The sequence below is a fragment of the Microcaecilia unicolor genome, chromosome 3, assembly GCF_901765095.1.
Source record: "Microcaecilia unicolor chromosome 3, aMicUni1.1, whole genome shotgun sequence".
Classification (NCBI taxonomy): domain Eukaryota; kingdom Metazoa; phylum Chordata; class Amphibia; order Gymnophiona; family Siphonopidae; genus Microcaecilia; species Microcaecilia unicolor.
The window spans coordinates 23,161,410-23,183,069 of NC_044033.1; the positions used below are offsets into that span (position 1 = coordinate 23,161,410).

Sequence of the window (21,660 nt, forward strand, 5' to 3'; positions counted from 1 at the left end):
TGTTTAGTGTTTTTGAAGGGCGGGAGCAGGAGCTGGGTGTGTTTTACATCATGTGCATTAATTGCATTGGCTGGCTGTTGGTGTGGAAGGCGTGGGATATTTCTAGTGCCACTCCCCCCTTTCTCTTGTTCCTGTTTGCATTTGTTTAGCGTTTTTGAAGGGCGGGAGCAGGAGGTGGGTGTGTTTAAGTGTGTGGGATCGTTAGAGAGGGGCTGGTGGAAGAGGTGTATGTTGGAGATCTGTGAGGGCAGGATGGGATAGCGATTTGCGGATGTGGTGCGTTGTAAGTAGTTGCTGGTTGGGGACGTGCACTGGGGGGTAGGCGGAGGTAAGCGGGGCAGGGGAATCCGGAGTCCTCTTTATCGGGGCGCTGATTTGCCCTTAGTAGCTTGTTGGCGCTGTTACAGCCTGTTATAATATCTGAAGCGTTGTGTGACGTGCCGCATCATCATTTATATAGTAGGATTAGTCTTTTTATTCATTTTAAAGAATTTAAAATAAATTGCCTCAGTTTTCGTCGTTTTTGGTTTTCGTCGATTATTTCGGACGAATTATCGACGAAAACCGAGGTTTCACTGTATTACTGTAGAAAAATATAAAAGCTTAAGTCAAGCAACATAAAAAATATTTGGAAAAATAAAGTAAAAAGGAAAGAAAAAATTTTCAAATAAAAAGGAGGTTTTTTAGACCCATTAGGAGGTTCGCTCAGCTACTGTGGTGAAATACAAACTCCACAGGCTGATCTTCTGAGGTCTTTTCTTGCTACACTACAATATAATTAGTGTAAAAATTAACATCGAGATTGCTTGCTATTTTTGAATTGTAATATTAAATTACCAAAATTTCACACTAGTATCACTGCATTTTGGTAATCTTTGTGAGAGTCAGTTCTGTCTTATCCCATCCTGGAACAGGGGTCATTCACGCATACAATGAAAGTCCTGCCAGAAGTGAGGTAGTCCCGCACCCACTCCTCCTACATGGCGTGTCTTTCCTCCCCAAGCACTCCTATTCATTCCCTAGTTGGGAACACTTCGCAGGTACCCTGTTCTCTGTAGCAGGGCCTTTAATCATCACACATTGCAAATTTCTCCTGTCTTGGTTCCCAGGACTTCCCCCTTAGTGCTAATGGTCTCGGCTGGGGTGGGCTACCAAAGACCAGAAGTGTTCTCCATGCAATGCCTTTTATTACTTCTTGGCCCTGCCCTCATGGGCTGGCCCTTCACAAAACCTCCCACCGGGCTGGCAGTCCCAGCCCCTGTTGTCTTAGTGACCCCACCCCCTGAAACTCCTCCCACCTTCTGCCTGCAGCAGAGGCAATTTTCAGAGGGGGGGGGGGCGGGGGAGTCACACTTTTATACACATGTGCTTTTCTGTGTGAATGCATGCAACAGTAAAGCTTTGATTTTTGTTACCTAGCACAATTCATTCTTTGTGGTTTGGCGATTCCATAAAAAAAACAAAGATGTTAAGTCCATTTTTAAACAAGGATGAAAGTGTATGTTTCAAAAAGTGCCTTAAGACTCGTCTCCTCTGGTTTATGTCCCAGTGGCAATAGAGATGGCATCTAATTTTAAGTCCACTGGCTTGTCTTTCAGATGTTCTAGTTATCTAAAATATGTGCTGCCCAGGAAAATTCACCGAGGGCCAGATTCTGGAAATGGCTTCTGAAATCTAGATATGTCAAATTAAAGCATCCAGCGCTGTTTTATATAAAGTGCCTAAAGTTAGACGCAGTGTATAGAATAGCATATAGGACCGGGGAACGCGCTTATGTTACGGCCATTTACGCCACTGAAAGCTTGCTGTAAATACCCGCACCTAAACGTAGGTGCATTCCCCCGATTTCTATAACAACGCACGTAAATTTGAGTAACACCCCAAGACGCCCACACGCCTTCCATGGCCGCATCCCCTTTTCAGCTACATATGTTAGAATTTACGTGTGCCTCTTTTTAGAACACGCCCAAAAAGACGCATGCATAAATTCTAATTATTGCCTATTAGGGATGATACTTGGTTATTATCAGCCAATTATTATTGATTGGCTCCTTATTCAATTGAATAGTTGTGTAAATTGGCCGTGCACACAATGTAATGCGCGCTACTCTTCGCGCCTTATATAGATTCTGAGAGTGAGTGAATATCGGTAAATAGGATTCATAAGGTTTCACAAACAACTTCAATATCACTTGAACCTCATTTTGCATATTGTTGAAAAGTACTCAAGTGGCTATTTTTGTAATGGCTTGTCCTGCTGCTCAATGAACAGAAGCCCTGAAAGCAAGAAAGCATATTGGAATAGTAACTGGTGTGACTGTCGTCTTCTGGGACCTCAGTGTGGCTATCACTTCTTTTTTTGAGAATGTGTACATTCTGTATGTGGTGCCATGCCTACATATACCTTTAGCACTACATGTACTTTAGAAAATATTTGGCAAGCTCCAAGCCATTTCTAAAATACTGTCTTAACTTTTACATGCACAGACCTTTGTCTGTTTTGCTTTCCACACACCCTGTACAAAGTTACCTCCCTGTCTTCACTTGAAAGCCCTGCTCTCGCTCTGTTCAACGGTTCTGAGGGGCTGATGCTCAGCTGCACCCATTAAATACGGATAACACTGGAAAATTTACCCGGTTGCAAACAGCGACCAACACACAAAGAGGATTACATGCAAATGAGATGCACAGATCCCCTTCTGAGCATTGGTCGCTGTGTGCGACCCGGAACTTTCAAATGCATTTAACTTGACAGCTTGCCATAACTTAAGTTTTTTTAATTGCTTTGTGGGGAGGGGGGCTCAAGGAGAAGTGGACCCCCCTCTGTAGCCCCCCACCCACAGCTCAAAAAGCTCCCTAATGGTCTAGTGACCCCCCCCCCCCCTTCCACTACACTCCCTGGTGGTCCCATTGGATGCTAACACACCCCCACAGCAAGAATGACCTTGGTGGTCTAGTGACCCCCACACCCCGTCCCGACCTCCACACCAAGAATGGCCCTGGTGGTCTAGCAACCCTCTCCCTCCCTCCCTCCTTGATAAAGATGAGGGCAGGAGCAACACCTCCCTCCTGCCACTGGGCCCACCCTGTGCAAAATGGCAGCACCTAGCCCCTGCCTGGTGCATCCTGGGATGCATCAGGCAGAGGCTAGGCACCGCCATTTTGCGCAGGGTGGGCCCAGAAACAGGAGGGAGGAGATGCTGCTTCAAACGTCTTGCCTCCATATAGTTTTCTAGTTACGGGGATGGAGGGGAGGGGTTTGCTAGACCAACTAACTAACTAGTTATCATTTCTATAGCACTACTGGATGTATGCAGTGCTGTGTACATTATATGCACGTACTTTTTCCTGTCCCTAGAGGGCTCACAATCTAAGTGTTTGTACCTGGGGCAATGGAGGGTTAAGTGACTTGCCCAAGGTTACAAGGAGCTTCAGTGGGAATTGAACCCAGGTTGCTAGGATCAAAGCCCGCTGCACTAACCATTAGGCCATTCCTCCACCAGGGACATTCTTGGTGTGGGGGTTGGGAGGGGGGAGCAGGGGGAAGGAGGAGAGGAGTGACTAGATCATAGCAGCATTCTTGGTATGAGGAGGTAGGGGTTCACTGGACCATCAGAGAATTGTAAAATTAAGGTGGGGTTGCTAGGGGGCACCCGGAGGGGGAGGGTTCGGGAGGAGAGATGTAGGGAGTAGAATCAGGCAGCTTTTGCAAGCTTCCTGTTTGTGTCTCCCTCCTCTTCTATCAGCTCCAGAGCAGCTGTAAAATTAGCTCGTTATAGCTAGGAGCTCTGGAACTGTGCGTTGCCCGGAATGCTCATTAGAATACTAATGAGCTCATTGTAATATATTTGCATGGGTTCTCCGTGGCTGCTAACGGCACACATTAGAGCCACGGAAAACCCTTTTGTGCATTACTCACAAAATAACGTTTGCTTTAAAGTGGCTACAGCCGGTCTCAAGCAAACGTTCCCAACACGGGAAGCTTTGATCACCTGGTCCAGAGTCTCTGGACTTCTATCTAGTCCTCTTCTTCCTGCTGCAGTCGGCTTTACAGCACAGTTCTCTTGCTCTTTTTCTCCTACTGCAGACTGTGTGAGAGCCTGCCTTATTCTGCAGGTCCTCTAGGCTCTGCACAACTCACAGTCATGCCTTCTCTGCTTCTGTCTTCTCCTCCTCTCTCTCTCTCTCCTTCCACTTCTTTGCTTTGCTTTTCCTTCCCTTAACTTTCCTTTTCGCTCATTGCTGCCTCTCTCTACTGCTCTCCCCCGTCCTTAGCTGAATTTTCCCTCTCTTTCTGAGCCCTTTGCGAGCTGCTTCTGAGCATGTTACTGCTTAACACTACCTCTCAGAGCTGATGGGCTCTCAAGAACAGAGTAATCCAATCAAGTTTCGGAAGTCAAGAAATAGCAGCAATATCAGACTTCTTCCCATTCTCTTGCACCTGGTTCTCCTCCTCACTGAGAGGCGAATCCACTTGTTGCCGCATGTTTACTTCTCATTGTCTCTTCCCCTTGGCGCCACACTGACAGAAGACTACAGCCATGCCTAGCTTTAATTTCACCAGAGCAGGCAAAAGGAGGGATACTAGAGGTGGTTAACTCTTGCCTTCACAGCAGTGCTGATAATGGGACTGAGTGAGAATCTCGCATGTGGTAACAATACACAGCAGTGCTGTACATTGAAATATTAGTGGTGCCAACTCAGGGTACTGTTAGGTTTACTGAAACTTAGAGCCAGCTCCCAACAAGAGAGGTTATTTGTAAATTCCCAAATCTTAAGCCTAGTGATTTTTAATGGGAAAGAGCAAAAAATTCCATGATTGCCAAAAGTTTTGATACGTCTGTAAGCCGTATTTTTAAAAAGTGTTAGTAAAATCAGTCAATTAATAAGTATTTACATGTTTTTTCAGTGATTGAGGAACTTAGAGCCTCTTTTACCAAGCTGCGGCAAAAGGGGGCCTGCGCTGGCGTCATGCGCCGAGACCCCCTTTTACCACAGCAGGTAAAAGGTAGGTCTTTCTTTTCTTCAGGAAATGGCCATGTGGCCAGTGAAGCACTGGCCGCGTGGCCATTTCGGGGGGAGCCCTTACCGCCACCCATTGAGGTGGCGGTAAGGGCTTCCACGCTAACCCAGTGGTAACCGGGCAGCGCGTGGCACTGCCTGATTACTGCCGGGCAGGGGTGTGCTGGTAAATTGTTAACAGGGGGCTCTCTCTTGCCAGCAAAGTAAAAGAGAATTCAGGAGGGGCCCAAGTCCACATTTTGGGATCCATTTGTTAAAGTAGCCATGGAGAACCGGCTCCCAAAATTCTTAAAAACTTAACAAACGGCTCTCGAGAGCCTGTGAGAGCCTGCTCCAGCACACCACTGCTGCCGGGTACACACTGGCGCTACAAAAATAAAAATATTTTGTAACACCGGATATGACGGCGCGAACTACTGCCAGGCTGCTGCAGTAGCCAAGGGTTACTTCCTTTTTAGCAAGCAGCAAGCCCGCGTTGGGCTTACCGCTGCTTTGTAAAAAAAAAAAGGGCCCCTTTGTGTAGAAAGCATTCACTTTTTTTTTTCTAATTGCCTTTACTTTTTTATTGTTGTTGTTCTTTTGTTCCATTTTATTCTTTTGTTTTGCAGTGGTGCAGAAAAAAAGCAGGAGAAAAACCCTGATGTGAAAGAAAGAAAAGTGGAAACTCAAGCTAATGATCAAACTCAACATAGTCCACAAATTCAAGCACATCCTTCCCCCCAGCCCTCCTCACAATCTCCTCAAACCCACAGACAATCTCAAGAAAGCAGGAATCCTGCTGCAGCCACAAAAAGGTTTCACATAAGCACATAATGTGCAGGACCAGAGAAGGGGTTGTAATGATACTGGTATTTTCTGAAACGGTCTCGTAGACCTTCAAGAATTCCAGACTAGAGTCTAACATTCTGTGCTTTCATGCATTAAATTAGCGTGCAAGGAACACCCTAATATTTCTGCAGTCAAGACTTGAGAAATATTTTTTATCTTTTTCATATCGGTATTGATAGCAAAGAGAGTTCTACTCCATTGACTTAATTTGCAAAGTGAACCTAACATTTGTAGAATAAAATAAGGGAAAACAAAAGATAAGATACTGGAAATTTGGATAAAAGCATCTGAAAGTGTTCCCACAGTTGACTGCTATGTAAATCTGGATGCATTTGCTTGTGTTTTGATATTATTATTATTATTGTGCAAGAAAGTACAGTAAACTAGTACCTATTTGCAGAATACTGTTTAAATGATAAACAAGATGCTTCATATGTCGCTACAGTGCATGATCTTACATAAACCATACTTAAAGCTCATCTAAAATCTTTTACTTTGTCTTGCATGGTAATCTGTAGGCTTTTGTCGTGATTTCAGAACATCAGCCCTATGGTGGTATCATTACAACCCTTGGCTCAGATGCCTTTCTCTTCAGGTTACTTGTTTTATCTGACTGCATCCTGCCAGTCTGGACCTTGCTTCAGCCCTGCTTGATCCTCAAACTGCTCCCTTACTAATTCTTAAAACAAGTGTGACAGGTTTCTGCTGGATAACCTACCATCAATCGGTATAATATAGCTACTGAGAACGGTTAAAAATGAAGATGTGCTAACAGATTTAGCATATGCTAAGAAGCCCATTTCATACCTATGGGCTTCTTGGCATTTTAGCACAAGTTAAATCCATTAGCATGCCTTAGAAAAAGGACCACTAAATGTTATATTTTTGTACTTGCACAATTTTTAGTTCGCTAATTGGAATTTTACATAAAATTAAAGTTATGTATACACATATGAACACAGCATGTTATTTTACCAAGCAAAAATTCTTTCCAAGTGATTTTCTCAAAATATGATCTTCCTAGTTTCTAGTTGAACAGCCATTTGAAAGACTTGGAAAGGTGTCTATGGGGCTTATTTTCAAAGCACTTAGCCTCCCAAAGTTCCATAGAAACGTATGGAACTTTGGGAGGCTAAGTGCTTTGAAAATATGCCTCTATGTGTGTTTTTAGACTGATCAGCACAGAAATGCATGGTAAAATTGATGTGTTTGAACTTAGGCTGCTGAAATGTACGGCATCATCTGTAAAAGACACACACGTATGCTTTTTTTGTGCCTATGGAGAATACCATTTTTATTCTTTTAATAAATCGGGTCCATGGGCCATTTTTTTATACACTTCTCTTAGTAGAAGAAACTGAGTTGATTCATTAAATGCCTATGCTTTGCATAAACTCTTAACCCTGTTTGAAAATCTGAACTTTAATCTTTTTTTTTCCTGCTTGGCTTTCTTCTGAGATGTTTCTTCCCCAAGTTCTATGTACTAATTTGGTGCTTTGTCCAAAGCTGGGGGGGGGGGGGGGGGGTCATCCCTGTTCTTGTCTTCTGATGTTTTAACTTCACATGTCTACTTTCAAAAGAAATACTTTTTTTTCGGTTTCTTGCATCCTCTTTTAGCACTGGAGGCTGGGTGCCACTTTGCAAATTGTTGTTTAAGGCGGGATGAGTACAAAGCCATTTGCTGGCAATTGTAGAATTGTAGCTCAGATTACAGTTTAGAGGAGAAGCCAAAATCACCAGGATGCATTTCTGTATTGATAGAAGTCACATACACTACTCACATGCTTTTGTGGTTGCTATGACCCATCTGTTTCTGTTTCCAAGCAGAATGGGCTTTCTGAGCTCAAATTTATGATGATATTAGTTCGGTCAGCCTGCTGTCTTAGGGGAGACGTTATCACTGTGGGCTACCGTTACGGTGGGTTATTTTACAAGTTGTGTTATTTTAGCGTATGGCCCCATTTTATGCAACGAGATCTTGTGCAAAAATGATAAAACTTGTGGTAAAATAACCTGTCTTAACAGCAACCCATGTTGATAACTTCCCCCCTTAATGTCCCAAGTTTTCATTAGTAACAAAGATGGGATGGATTTAGAGGGGAAATAAAAATGTTAAGTCATAGAGGATCCCTTTTACAAAGGCACAGGAGGACTAATACACGGGTAGCGTGTACCCAATTGGCACTACCACTGCCTGAGTGCCTGCGCCCAACAGTAATTCCAATTTTGGCGCATGCCGAATCCCGCAGTAGAAAATAATTTTCTGTTTTCTTCCATGGGGGGGAGGGGGGGGTGTCGTTCCCTGTGGGTGTGCACAGATCCATTTTTCAGTACGGATCTCCTCTGGAACCTTTTTTAAAAATCGGCGTTACAGTGGCCACCCTCCAAGCTTCTGGTACCACACTCAATTTTAAGGATAAATTGCATATTATTAACAATAGCTCCGCAAGCTCATTTTTCAGTTCTGTCAGTACTCTGAGATGAATACCATCTGGTCCAGGAGATTTGCTACTCTTCAGTTTGTAGAACTGCCCCATTACACAGGTTTACAGTGAATTCATTAAGTTTCTCCAACTCGTCAGCTTCGAATACCATTTTCGGCACCGGTATCCCACCCAAATCTTCCGCAGGGAAGACCGAAGCAAAGAATTCATTTAATCTCCCCACTACGGCTTTATCTTCCCTGATCGCCCCTTTTACTCGGTCATCTAGTGGTCCAACCGATTCTTTTGCCGGCTTCCTGCTTTTAATATACCTAAAAAAAAATTTTACTATGTGCTTTTGCCTCCAAAGCAACCTTTTTTTCAAAGTCCCGCTTAGCCTTCCTCATCAGCGCTTTGCATTTGACTTGACATTCCTTATGCTGTTGCTTATTATTTTCTGAAGGATTTTCTTTTAGGTTTAATAGCTTCCTTCACCTCCGTTTTTAACCACTCCGTCTGTCGTTTGGTATTCCATCCTCCTTTTTTAATACGCGGAATATATTTGGCCTGGGCTTCCAGGATGGTGTTTTTGAACAGCATCCACGCCTGATGTAAATTTTTGACCCTCGTTGTTGCGCCTCCAATTTTTTTTTCACCGTTTTTCTCATTTTATCAGAGTCTCCTTTTTTAAAGTTAAACACTAACGTATTTGATTTCCTATGTATACTTACTTCAAAGCTAATATCAAATCTGATCATATTATGATCACTGTTATCAAGCGGCCCCAGCAGTGGCGTACCAAGGGGGGGGGGTGGTGGGGGCGGTCCGCCCCGGGTGCAAGCCGCTGGGGAGGGGGGGGGGGTGCCGCCCGTTCCTTGCTCCCTCTGCCCCGGAACAGTCCTGTTCCGGGGCAGAGGGAGCATGGAACGAGCGAAGCCGACAGGCGTGCGGCACCCCCCCCCCCCCCCCCCCCCCAGCAGGTAAAAATGCACCCGGGGGGGGGGGGTGTTCTTTTGCCGGGGGTGGGGGAGTCGCGCTGCACCTGGGGGGGGCGCATCGGCGATCCGCCCCGGGTGTCAGCCACCCTAGGAACGCCACTGGGCCCCCCAGCACCATTACCTCCCGCACCAGATCATGCGCTCCACTAAGGACTAGGTCTAGAATTTTTCCTTCGCTCGTCAGCTCCTGTACCAGCTGCTCCATAAAGCTGTCCTTGATTTCATCAAGTTATTTTACCTCCCTAGCGTGCCCCGATGTTACATTTACCCAGTCAATATCGGGGTAATTGAAATCACCCATTATTATTGTGTTGCCCAGTTTGTTTGCGTCCTAATTTCCTTTAACATTTCTGCATCCGTCTGTTGATCCTGGCCAGGCGAACGGTAGTACACTCCTATCATTATCCTTTCCCCCTTTTCCCCTTTACATATGGAATTTCAATCCACAGTGATTCCAAGAAGTGTTTTGTTTCCTGCAGAATTTTCAATCTATTTGATTCAAGGCTCTTGTTAATATACAGTGCTACCCCTCCACCAATTCGATCCACCCTATCACTGCGATATAATTTGTACCCCGGTATGACAGTGTCCTCCCACTGGTTATCCTCCTTCCACCAGGTCTCAGAGATGCCTATTATATGTAATTTTTCATTTAGTGCAATATATTCTAACTCTCCCATCTTATTTCTTAGGCTCCTTTCATTCGCATATAGACATTTCAAAGTATGTTTGCTGTTCCTGTTTACATGATGCTTAGTACTTGACAGTATTAATTTGCAATTTTTTTCTGATTTTTATTTTTATTTAAGGACACCTGATCTACTACAGTCTCATTTGCAACCTCACTATCAGGATACCCTGTCTTCCCTGTTTTGGTAATATCTTTGAAAGATACCTTATCCTGAACCATGCGCTTTTGAGCGACTGTCGGCCTTCCCCCTGTTTCTAGTTTAAAAGCTGCTCTATCTCCTTTTTAAATGCCGATGCCAGCAGCCTGGTCCCACCCTGGTTAAGGTGGAGCCCATCCTTTCGGAATAGGCTCCCCCTTCCTTTCTTTCAGCAGCGACTCCATTATTTTTCATACCACCGATATGAGAATTACCGGTCTGTAGTTTCCCACTTCTTCCCTGTCTCCACTTTTGTGAAGAGGGACCACATCCACTTGTCTCCAATCTCGCATAACCTCTCCCGTCTCTGAAGATCTATTTAATAAATCTTTAAGAGGTCCCACCAGGATCTCTCTGAGCTGCTTCAGTATCTTGGCATGTATCCCATCCGGCCCCATAGCTTTGTCCACCTTCAGATTCTCCAGCTGTTTATAAACTGTTTCTTCCGTAAATGGCGCAGTATCCACTCCATTCCCAGATGGTCCCTCGGCAGCCAACCACGGTCCTTCTCCAGGATTTTCCTCCATGAACACCGAAGAGAAATAATTGTTTAGCACGTTCGCTTTATCTTCATCACTCTTCACATAGGCATTATCATTATCTTTCAGTCTCGCAATTCCATTCCTCTCTTCTCCTTTCTCCAATATATCTGAAAAAAGTCTTGTCACCTCTCTTTACATCTTTAGCCATTTTTTCTTACGTTCGCGCTTTTGCTAGCCGTATTTCCCTCTTCGCTTATTTGAGTTTAATCCAATAATCTTTTCCGTGATCCTCTCGTTGCGTTCTTTTGTATTTCTTGAACAAAGCCTCTTTTGCTCTTATTTTTTCATCTACTTGTTTGGAGAACCATAAAGGCTTCCTGCTTCTCCTGTTTTTGTTTACTTTCCTCACAAAAAGATCAGTCGCCATATTTATAGCAGCCTTTAGCTTGGACCACTGTTTTTCCACTTCTCCTATGCCGTCCCACACCAACAGCTCTTTCTTCAGGTATTCCCCCATTTTATCAAAATCAGTACGTCTGAAATCCAGTACTTTGAGTTTTGTGCGTACGCACTCCGCCTTCGCCTTATATCAAACCATATGGTGTGATGATCACTATTACAAAGGTGGGCACCCACCCGGATATTGGAAACACTGCCTCCATTCGTGAGCACTAGATCCAGCATCGACCCTTCCCTCGTGGGTTCCGTCACCATTTGTCTGAGCAAGGCACTTTGACAGGCATCCACAATCTCCCTACTTCTTTCCGATTCCGCAGATGGGACGTTCCAATCCACGTCAGACAAATTGAAATCTCCCAACAGTAGCACCTCCCCTTTCATACCAATCTTGAATATCTTCTATCAGATCCTTGTCTAACTTCTCCGCTTGTGCATGAGGTCTGTAAACTCCCGTGTGGATACAGGTTCCGTCTTCTCTTTCCAGGATGATCCATAAAACTTCTACTTTTCCCCAGGTTCATGGCATTTCAACCGCTCTGAAATTGTCTTTCACATACAGAGCCACTCCTCCACCTCTTCGGCCCACTCTATCCTTCCTAAAACGATTATAGCCCGGTACGGTCACATCCCATTCATGTTGTACCACGTCTCTATAATAGCAATAATATCCAAGTTTTCTTCAAACATCAGGGCTTCCAAGTCTTTTTACTTAGATTATGAGCATTTGTGCACATATCTTTCCATGTGCTTGGTGAGTTTGGGTGTTTTTTTATATTTACATGACCTTTCCCTCTGCCATCATGTTTATTCTGGGGGTGACTTTCCAAAATCCCCTGTTTCCTTTTGTCACCCCCACCCTCTAGTTTAAATGTCTAGAAACATACTGTCTAAATTTCTCCCCAAGGATCCTTTTTCCCATCACAGAAAGATGTAGCCCATCATTACAGTACAGCCTGTTATTTTTCCACATATTACCCCATTCTCCTATCTAAAACCTTCTTCTTTACACCAAGACTCAAGCCACAATTCCTCTGTTTTGCGTAGTCTTTCCTCTCCCCTCCCCAACGTAGGAATTACTTCAGAAAAAGCCACAGTCCGAACCAAAGTTTTCAGTCCCTCCCCAAGCTGCTGGAACGCTCTCTGTGCTGTAAACTTGCTATTGTTGGCCAGGTCATTTGTCCCCAGGTGAATTACAGCATCAGCGTTTGAAGCCTTGCTCTCTTCTCGGTTCACTTTCAGTATTTGGTCTGTACATCTTGTAGCTGAAGATTCTGGAAGACATTTCACTATGTTGGAACCCCTGAATTGTGTTCCTAAGTTAATGCCTCTGATAATGGAGTCTCCAAGCAGTAATAATTTTCTGCTTTTCACAATTCTGTCATTAGTTGGGGGATGATTCTGGGGTTGTTCTACTTTTATTGCCTGTGGTTCTACCACAGTACTTCTTTTTTCACCATCATAATGATGCAATGCTTCAAAAGAATTTGACAGGGGCAACGCTTGGAATGGCGAGTGTTTCTGTGTCACAGATTTTAGTCTACCAGAGCCTACTGTGACCCATCTATTCCTCTGATGTTTCATTCTCTGAGACAGTGGTGGTGGTAAATTAGCTGGAAAATGAGTAATCCTGGACACTTCTTTAATTGTAGTTAATTCCTTCTTGAGTTTGTTGAGAAAAATGCAGAGAAAAATGAAGGCAGATAAAGACCATATGGCCTCTCCAGTCTGCCCATCCATGCCATCTGCTATCCCTTCCTCTTCCTTAGAGATCCTATGTACTTGTCTAAGGCTTTCTTGAATTCAGGTACTGTTTTCATGTCCACAGCCTCCACAAATTCACCACCCTTTCCTATTTCCTCTGGTTACTTCTGAGTCTGTCTCCTTTCGCTTTCATCCCATGCCCCCTAATTCCAGTGCTTCCTTTCAATTTAGAGAAACTCACCTCCTGTGCATTTATGCCATGTAGGTATTTAAACACCTCTGTCACCTCCTCTCTCCTGCATTTCTTCCAATACACAATCTTATTTTAGTGTAGCAGAGTAGAGAAGTAGCCTAATGGTTAGAACAGGGGACAAACAACCAGAGAAGCCCAGGTAGCATGCCACTGTGGCTCCTTGCAGTGTTGGGCAAGTCACGTAACCATCTATTTCCTCAGACATGAGCGTCGATTTAAGCCTAATGTATCTGAATATAACCCACCTTGAGCTACAACTGTAAAAGGTTTGAGCTAGATCCAAAATCCCTTCCCCTTCCCCCCTTAACATTCAGTAGTTGTGAGAGTTGAGATGAAGCCAATAATTGGTTATATCATTGTGAATCAGATGAATAACTGTTGCCTCGCATAGTTGCTTTTACTCATCCAGTCGAGACTTTCTGACTAATCTTTTTTTTCTTTCCTCGTATTCTGAATCGACGAGAAGGAAAGTTCTGCATCTGCTTGTTTTGTCTTTTGCTTGAAATTTCGGTCACCTGCCAACTGCTATAACATATGCCTCCTATGTCATCCTCTACTCGGAAGGTAATATATATTTATATAAATCTGTTTTAATTTCAGTGTAAAACGAAGCTCTACTGTTGAAAGACCACATAGCATGTGGGATGGATCCGATGACAGCCGTAACAAATTACTAAGGGTATCATCAGCATCAAAACTGATTTCAAAACTTGCAAAGAATGCAGATAAGTATGTTCCAAATTGATCTCCATGCTCATAAATAACTCATCTATTAGGTTTTGTATTTAGCCTGCCTCTTCATCCCCCCCTGCTTTGTTTTTTGTTTGTTTGTTGTTGTTTTTATTTGCAAGGCTGGCCTACAGAAACCCAGCTTGGCATTTTATCTAATTTTTTCCCATGTTTTGATCAGAATCTGGGAAGGGGAAGAATAAAATACTCATATAGTCTACCTATAGGGTTTTATTTTATTTTCTTTCAAGGATTTTTATTGACTATATAAGGAACTGAACTGAAGAAATTGTGATAACTTCAAGTTAAATTAATAATCATCTTATATTTTGACTTTCGGAAGAACATGGACACAATTGGAATGGACTTTGCATTGTATGGAGAGTGGAATACACAGGAGAAATATAGTATTGTATTGAAGACAAAACTGTTATATATGATTGTTGGTCTATAATCTCATATGTACTAGATGTGATAGTGAGATAAAACTAATAAATAGCGAATTTGGATAAAAAATATTTCTATTCTTATAAAGTTTTTGTGGCATTTAAAGTGGTGGAATAGTTAGAGTACTAGTCCCTTTTCTATTTTATTTCCATTATTAGCCAACATAAATAATTCAATCTATATAAGCAGCAACCAATTTATACACATTTTAAAATTGGCATAGGATGAGACCATCACTGCTTGCTTTACCTGTATAAGACAATTGTGTTTTGAGGCAAGTAGGCTTTCTGAAAGATTGATTTTTTTTTTCATTTTTTTCCTAGGCATAAAGATATTGTCATCGGCCCAGGTAAGTGGATGTATTAACTTGCATATAATCTTGAAGTTGCTCCAATAGAAAGATTTCCATTGGCCCATTAGACACTGAACACCAATGTTATTAAATACAAAGGCAGATTATGCATATCTTTGGTTATAAAAAGGTTGCAGTAAGTTTTTCAACTGTTTTAATACAGTTTTCTGGGAATAGTAATGAGTTATTAGGGTTTGTCTTCTGTTTCCTACATGCAAATCTTTTGTATAGAGTATTTTGTCCCAGCACTCTTGATTGAGGGGCCCTTTTACTAAGCCACGTAGGTGTCTATGCGTGCCCATTGTACGCAAATTTGAAACTACCACCTGGCTACTGCGTGGCCTTGGCGGTAATTTCATTTTCTACACGCATCCAGTAGGTGTGCCAGAAACCAGGCGGTAATCGGCATTGTACGCACGCTGATGATTACTGTCCGATTAACGCGCGAGACCTTACCGCTAAGCCAATGGGTGGCGGTAAGGTCTTAAGCCCAAAATGGACGCGCAGCAATTTTTATTTTGCTGCATATCCATTTTTGGTCAGGAAAAGAAAAAGGCCTTTTTTTGTAGGTGTGCTGAAAAATGGACCTGCGCACGTCCAATACATGCATCTAAACCAGCACAGGCCATTTTTCAGCGCACCTTAGTAAAAAGACCCCGAGGTAGAAATAAATTCAGAGAGTACATTTTGTTTTCAAGGGTTTTTTTCACAGCAAAAATGTTAACCCATGAAAACAAAAGTGGCCAAGTTAAGATGAAGGGAGTGCCTCACCACATGACTACATTTTTGCCTAGCCAAACCTTTCCTAGACCTTTTTGTTGGAGATTGTCATCTCAAAGGTGTGTGTTTAGCATAACCCTTTGATTACTAGTAAAGCATAAGTAATTAAACTGCCCAGTATTACTTTTTGCTAATTTTTTTTTTTTTTTTAAATCCTGTTTCGTAGACCAAAATTAGAAGGGCACATAATCCTTTGCAGCCCTGTTTTAAAACAGAACTATAATCTGAGGTGTTCTAAATTGTCTGGCTTCTATTCTCCTACTTCTAACTTCCTCTGCAAAATTAAAAAAATATATATTTTAAGATATACTGTGAGTTCATGTAGTTATTGTGTAAATTTTTATTTTTCAGTAAAAAAAAAAGTTTAACATAAAAGAGTAGAATGCATAGAATCTTATTGACAGCGAACAAAGGGGTCCTTTTTTAATAAAGTGCAGTAAATTTTGTACTTAATAATATTTAACACAAAAATTAATGTGTGATAAGTGCAGATCCTATGTGGTAAATACAGGGAGTATTTAATGCATTTACCACACAGAGTATAGTCACCCCATAGACATGGGGGGTCACATGCCGTTCCAAATAGCATGGGAACACCTGCACTATCAGGCACTGCATGTAATACGTGTGGTCCTAAACCAGAAATAAAGGACAGCAAGCTACAGCAGCAATTCTTGCACACATCCCCCCCCCCCCCCAGTACCCTTCCCATTCTCATCCACATCCTCTCAGAGTTCAGAGAACTAGCTTGATCACACTCCCCAAGCAAGCCCTCCCAATCACCCAACAGATCTCAATGGCATGACCCAACCTACCCAACAGAAATCTCACCCCCTTGGAGTCTTTACCTCTCTCCCCCCCCCCCCCCCCCACTGACCCCACCAGGGACTTTTCCAGGGGGGGGGGGGTCATCATTAGTGATGCAGTAGTCCCAGGTGGTAGCGATCCTTCTCTGCTTCTGCCCAGGTTGGCACTCCCTTTTAAAATGATGCTGATTCCCTAGCAGTGGTCTCTTGGTATGACTGCTAGAGGTCATCCATCCAATGATGACCCCCAAGTAAGTCTTGGGTGGGGTTGGGGGTGGTGGGAAGGAGGGACTTGGAGGGGTGGGATTTCTGTTGGAGGTAGGCCTATTGGGAGGGGTTGGGTTATGTCTTCAAGACTCCAATGGGTGATCAGGAGGACTTGTGAAGGTCGCCGGTAATCTTTCTTATTATTGGGTAGGTTTGAGGAATGTCATCAGGAATCTGTTGCATGATGGGTATTCTAGGGGAATGTCATTGAAGGTCTGTCAGGTGATCAGGGAGGCTTAGGAGGACGATGAATTTGTGGGAGGGGGGCCATGACCCTCCACCATATTGTTTGTGGCCGCGCTAACAGACTGCTAGTAGCACAGCTGCACTTCCTGCCTCCTGGGTGGTAGTAATTTCAGTTGCACTGTCGGTAGTTGTGGCAGCTGGTGCATAGTAGCGACCCATATGCTAGCTGTCCGAGTCGGCCATTCCTCTGCCCACTCATGTCATGCCCCTCTCCCACCCACTGCGGTGGAAGCCTTTAACACAGAAAGAAACATTGGCATGGGCCCACTTAGTAAGGTATCTGAAGGCTGGAGGGTAGCTAGCTTAGTAAAAGAGCCGCTACATAAAGAGTGGGTTCAAATACTTTGATCACTGACCTATAGTCTAACATGTAGCTTGAAGCTAACACAGGGTGTCCTGCATCCATGCACCTCTAATTCTGGAAAGGGGCTGTCTCAAAGTGGTAAACTAAACAGCAGCAAATAGCACAGGGACTGGATGATTTTCACCACAGTGTTTAAATATAAAACTTCAGACCTGTTACTGGTGATCTGTAACCTATTAGTGGTAATCAATAGAATTAAAAAAAAAAATAAAACATGGAAAAGAAAATATTTATTGGACATAACTTAATACATGTCTTGATTAGCTTTCAAAGGTTGCCCTTCTTCGTCAGATCGGAAATAAGCAAATGTTGGTAGATGACAGTATATATAAGTGAAACATCAAAGCATTTCAGTGACAGTCTAACCTATTAGTAAAATCCATCAGGGTATCTGAGGACTGGATGGCAGCTAGTCTAATGCTCTCTTTTAAGGAAATAATGTAATTTAATTTAATTTTGACACATATTGGACTAGATTCAATAAATGGTACCCAAATTTGGGCACCGTTAAAATCCATGCTTACACCAATTCTTAGTGCTAAGCGACCTTTATAGAATAACATTTAGGACCTTGTTTACTAAACCATGCTAGAGGTGTGTTAGCATGTTTAGCAGCGCTAACTGTGTAGATACCCACAATATTCCTGTGGTCGCCTACACAGCACGTTCTAATTTTGTGAACACGCTAAAAATGCTAGTGCACCTTAGTAAACAGGGCCCTTAGTGCGGATTCCCAAGACCATATTGGGCACGAGGACTTAATGCCTACTGAACCCTGGTGTAAATCCTGGTGTGCAAGTTGGGCCCATAACCCTAGTATTCTGTAACTCTGTACGAAAATTATTGGAACACCCCCTGACCCACCCGTACCCCTCCCATGCCCCCTTTTGGATTGAGTGCTATAACTTGTAGGTGCAGATCAGAAGCGTAGCCAGGTTCAGCCAGGTTGACGGTGCAGGGGGAGCGAGAGCGGACTTCCGCCAGCGCCGGCACACACTTTCAGTGCTACACAATGAAAACAAATAGGTGCCGGCACCAAAAGAACTCCGTTTGGGGGAGTGGCCGCTCCCCTGGCGCCCGCTACTAGTTTTTGCTCTGCCAAATGCACAAAACAGTGGCGTAGCCAAGGATGGGCCTGGGTGGGCCCAGGCCCACCAACATTGGGCTCAGGCCCACCCAGTAGCAGCACACCTATGATGTGGCTGGCAGGGATCCCCAAGCCCCACCAGCTGAAAACTCCCAACAGCTGTCCCTCCTGCATACCTTGTAAACAGCAGATCTTTGCCTGCAGCGAGCAGCAACTGATATATACTGCTCGCACCGGCCCCACAGCCATCTCTCTGATGTATTCCCGCCTATCTGGAAACAGGAAGTTGCATCAGGGAAGGCTGTGGGGGCCAACATGAGCAGTGTGTATTAGTTGCTTCTCGCTGCCAGTGAAAATCTTCTATTTAAAAGGTATGCGGGGGAGGGGGGATGTTTGAGAGACCATATGGCATGCAGGCTAGAGAGAGACCAAATTACTTGTGGGACAGGGCAGAGTTCTTCTGCCCACCCATCTTGGGCCCAAGCCCACCCAAAATTGGGTGTCTGGCTACGCCCCTGGCACAAAAACAAGGCTCTTCCGTTTGCAGAGTTTTCCCTGTTCATTACTCTTCCAATATTGTCATTGTTTTTCAATTTTTCAAGAAAAAAATTAGTTTATTTTCTTTTTCCTGTACAGGTTCCATATCTCTTAAGTTATCTCAGTTGGTGAGCTTCGAATCTCAGGGCCCTGTTTACTAAGCTGCGTTACAGGCACGTTAGCATTTTTAACTTGCGTTAACCATGTGCGCATGTTAACCTTGTTCGCACCGACAATATCCCTATAGGTGCCTACACTGTTAGCGCGCACGCTAATTGTAGGCATGTTAAAAACGCTAACACACCTTAGTAAACAGGGCCTTCAGTCATGTAGGAGCCATTGTGGATATGATATATGAATGAAGAAATAGTGCTTCCTACTTCTTACCCTAAACTGTACAAGCATCCATGTAAGAAACCTCTCCATATTCTGCACTGGATTTTATGTATAAAAGTTTATATATCTTTATGTGTAAGTTTTTATACCTTAGTTTTTAATGGACAGTATATGCAAAGCAGCCACTTCTTCCTCACTTCATTCCTTCACATCTCACTACTATTCAGGCTTAAATTTGGAGACGGTGCATTTGGGGAGGGGGCGGCAAAGAGATTAGCAACTCGTGTATCATTTGAGTGGGCCACTCTCGGACAGTAGACACATTTTATCTATAAAGTTCAATGACTCTAAGCTTAGGAGTCTCTTACTTGTGTCCCTGATTATATCTTGCTTGTTGATGGAGAAGGTGAAGTTGCTTGCCTGTAACATGGAATTCATTGCCAAAGGATTTCATCAATGTGGTTAAAATTTGCAATACCACCCTTCCTGCAAACATTACAGGGTGGTTTATAAGCTCAAATTAAAAATGGCTAAGAAAAGAAAGGAATGCCAGTTAAAACAGGAAAGGGAACATTCACACAGAAAAGAAAGTAAACAGAATGAGAGTGGAAAGATAGTAGATGTAGGAGAGACGGGTCAGTGAACTGCCAGTGCTCCATCAACAACTGCTGCATTATCATCAAATGTTTTTTGAAAGAAGTATGTCTTCAAAGCCAAACAAAATTTAGGATAGGGTAGTTCCAAGCAAACTTTATGGCAAGGTGTTCCATAATGATGGGGCAACACAACAAAAAGTGTTATGTCTTAACTCAAGCGTAGCATTCGTAGGGCGTGGGATGTGCAGACACTGATCATTTAGGGCTTGGGGAAGTTTGGTTGGTGCATATGTTACAAGAGATGCAAGATAAGTGCTATTGTGAAGAGCCTTGAAGGTAAGAATAAGTGTCTTAAACTGAATACAAAATAATGGAGGACAAAAAGTGGTGTTAAATGCTCATAACACATAGATCGAGTAAAGGTGCAAAAAGCTGTATTTTGTACTGTCTATAGATGATGCAAAGTGCTTGCTGGTGACCGTGAGTAAACAGCATTGCAGTAGTCTAACATAGAGGTAATCAAACATATAAATGGCTAGAGGCGTACTCGCAAATGCGCAGTAGAGACCCTCTCTGTCCTGCCCCCGCGTCAATACGTGATGACGGGGGCGTGACAGAGAGGTAACCTGCACACCTGCGAGTGAAGGAACCGCCATTGCCACTGCTCCCCCCCCCCCCCCAGGGTTGCCGCTACCGCTCCCCCCACCCACCCGGAGTCAGCGCCGCCACCCACCCTCCACCCGGCCCGGGTACCTGGCTTCACTATTCAAATCGCCGGAACGCAGCACACAGCTCATCTGAGCTGCCGTTGGCCTTCCTTACCTGCCTGTGTCCCGCCCTCGCCGATGTTACGTCACACGAGGGCGGAACACATGCAGAGAAGAAGGAAGGCCGACAGCAGTTCAGATGAGCTGTGTGCTGCGTTCCGGCGGTTTGAATAGTGAAGCCAGGTACCCGGCCCGGGTGGAGGGGTGGTGGAGGGGACTCCGGGGGGGGGGGGGGCCGCCTATCCAGGGGGGGGGGCTTTCAAACCCCACCCCTTCCTTTACTAGCCCGTTTTTACGGGCTCAACGACTAGTCAAGGTATAAAGAAATGTTTCCTGAAACGGCTTATCAAGAAGAGGCTGAATAATGGTAATAAAAGGAAGTCTTTGTCAAGGATGCAGTTTGTTCTTTAAACGATAATTTCTGATCTCTAAAGATACCAAGATATTTAAGAGATGTGACTAGTTTGATGGCCTAATCATTTATTGATGGAGAGAGCGAAGGAGCTATGGGCTTGCCTGTAATTCAAGTGGCAACTGTTTTGGTATGGTTAAGGATAAGATGATTCTCTTCTAACCAACAACAGATTGATGTTAAGCTAGAATTTAATTTCTCAAGATTCAGACTAAGAGAGTCAGTTGGAAAAACTATCATGATGTCATCTGCATAATAAATACATGCAGCCCAAGATCCTATATAAGTGTAGCTAAAGGGCTAAGGAATAGGTTAAACAACAATGGAGCCAGTACTTAACCCTGGGGAACTCCGCATAGAATCTGAGGTAGAGTCCAAGAATGAAACAGAGTGTGTGTACCATCAGAAAAGAAGAAATCCAGTGAAGTACAATTCTGGTGAAACCCATCTGGGAGATCCTAGAGAGAAGGTTACCTTGATTGACAGTATCAAAGGCTACTGTAAGATCCAAGCGGAGATTTGAAATCAGACGGTAATTTGAACACAAGGGAAGCATCTAGAGATGACGTCTTGAGAATGGGGTGGATGATTGCATGTTTGGACTATTGCTAACTATAAGATGCAACAATGAAAGAAGTCCATGATGAGGAAGAAGGAGCTACTAGCGTAGCTGAGTTTAAAAGGGGTTTGGGCAGATCCATTGATAACAAACAGATAGACCTGGAAGACATCGTCCCTAACTACCAAAAGCTGGAATTGAAGAGTAGAGAGTAGAGCTCCCCATTAGAATCTGTCAGTGTGAGAGACAGGATGGTGAGTTTCATAGACGAATTGGTCTGTCCTGACCTGCCATTTCTTAAATTAATATGCAATGCCTTACC

The 21,660-nt window shown here is 43.7% G+C and overlaps 1 protein-coding gene across 4 annotated transcripts in view; it reads left to right on the forward strand.

The window, feature by feature from the left end:
- Positions 1-21,660, forward strand: part of EML4 (EMAP like 4) — a 391,221-nt gene that overhangs the window by 256,247 nt on the left and 113,314 nt on the right. For 3 of the 4 annotated variants that reach the window (XM_030195783.1, XM_030195785.1, XM_030195784.1), the window contains 3 exons: positions 5,631-5,816; positions 13,654-13,782; positions 14,553-14,578. In XM_030195783.1, coding sequence (XP_030051643.1) covers positions 5,631-5,816; positions 13,654-13,782; positions 14,553-14,578 — 341 coding nt within the window. The remainder of the gene's footprint in view (positions 1-5,630; positions 5,817-13,653; positions 13,783-14,552; positions 14,579-21,660) is intronic. The other variant, XM_030195787.1, reaches the window with a different exon arrangement.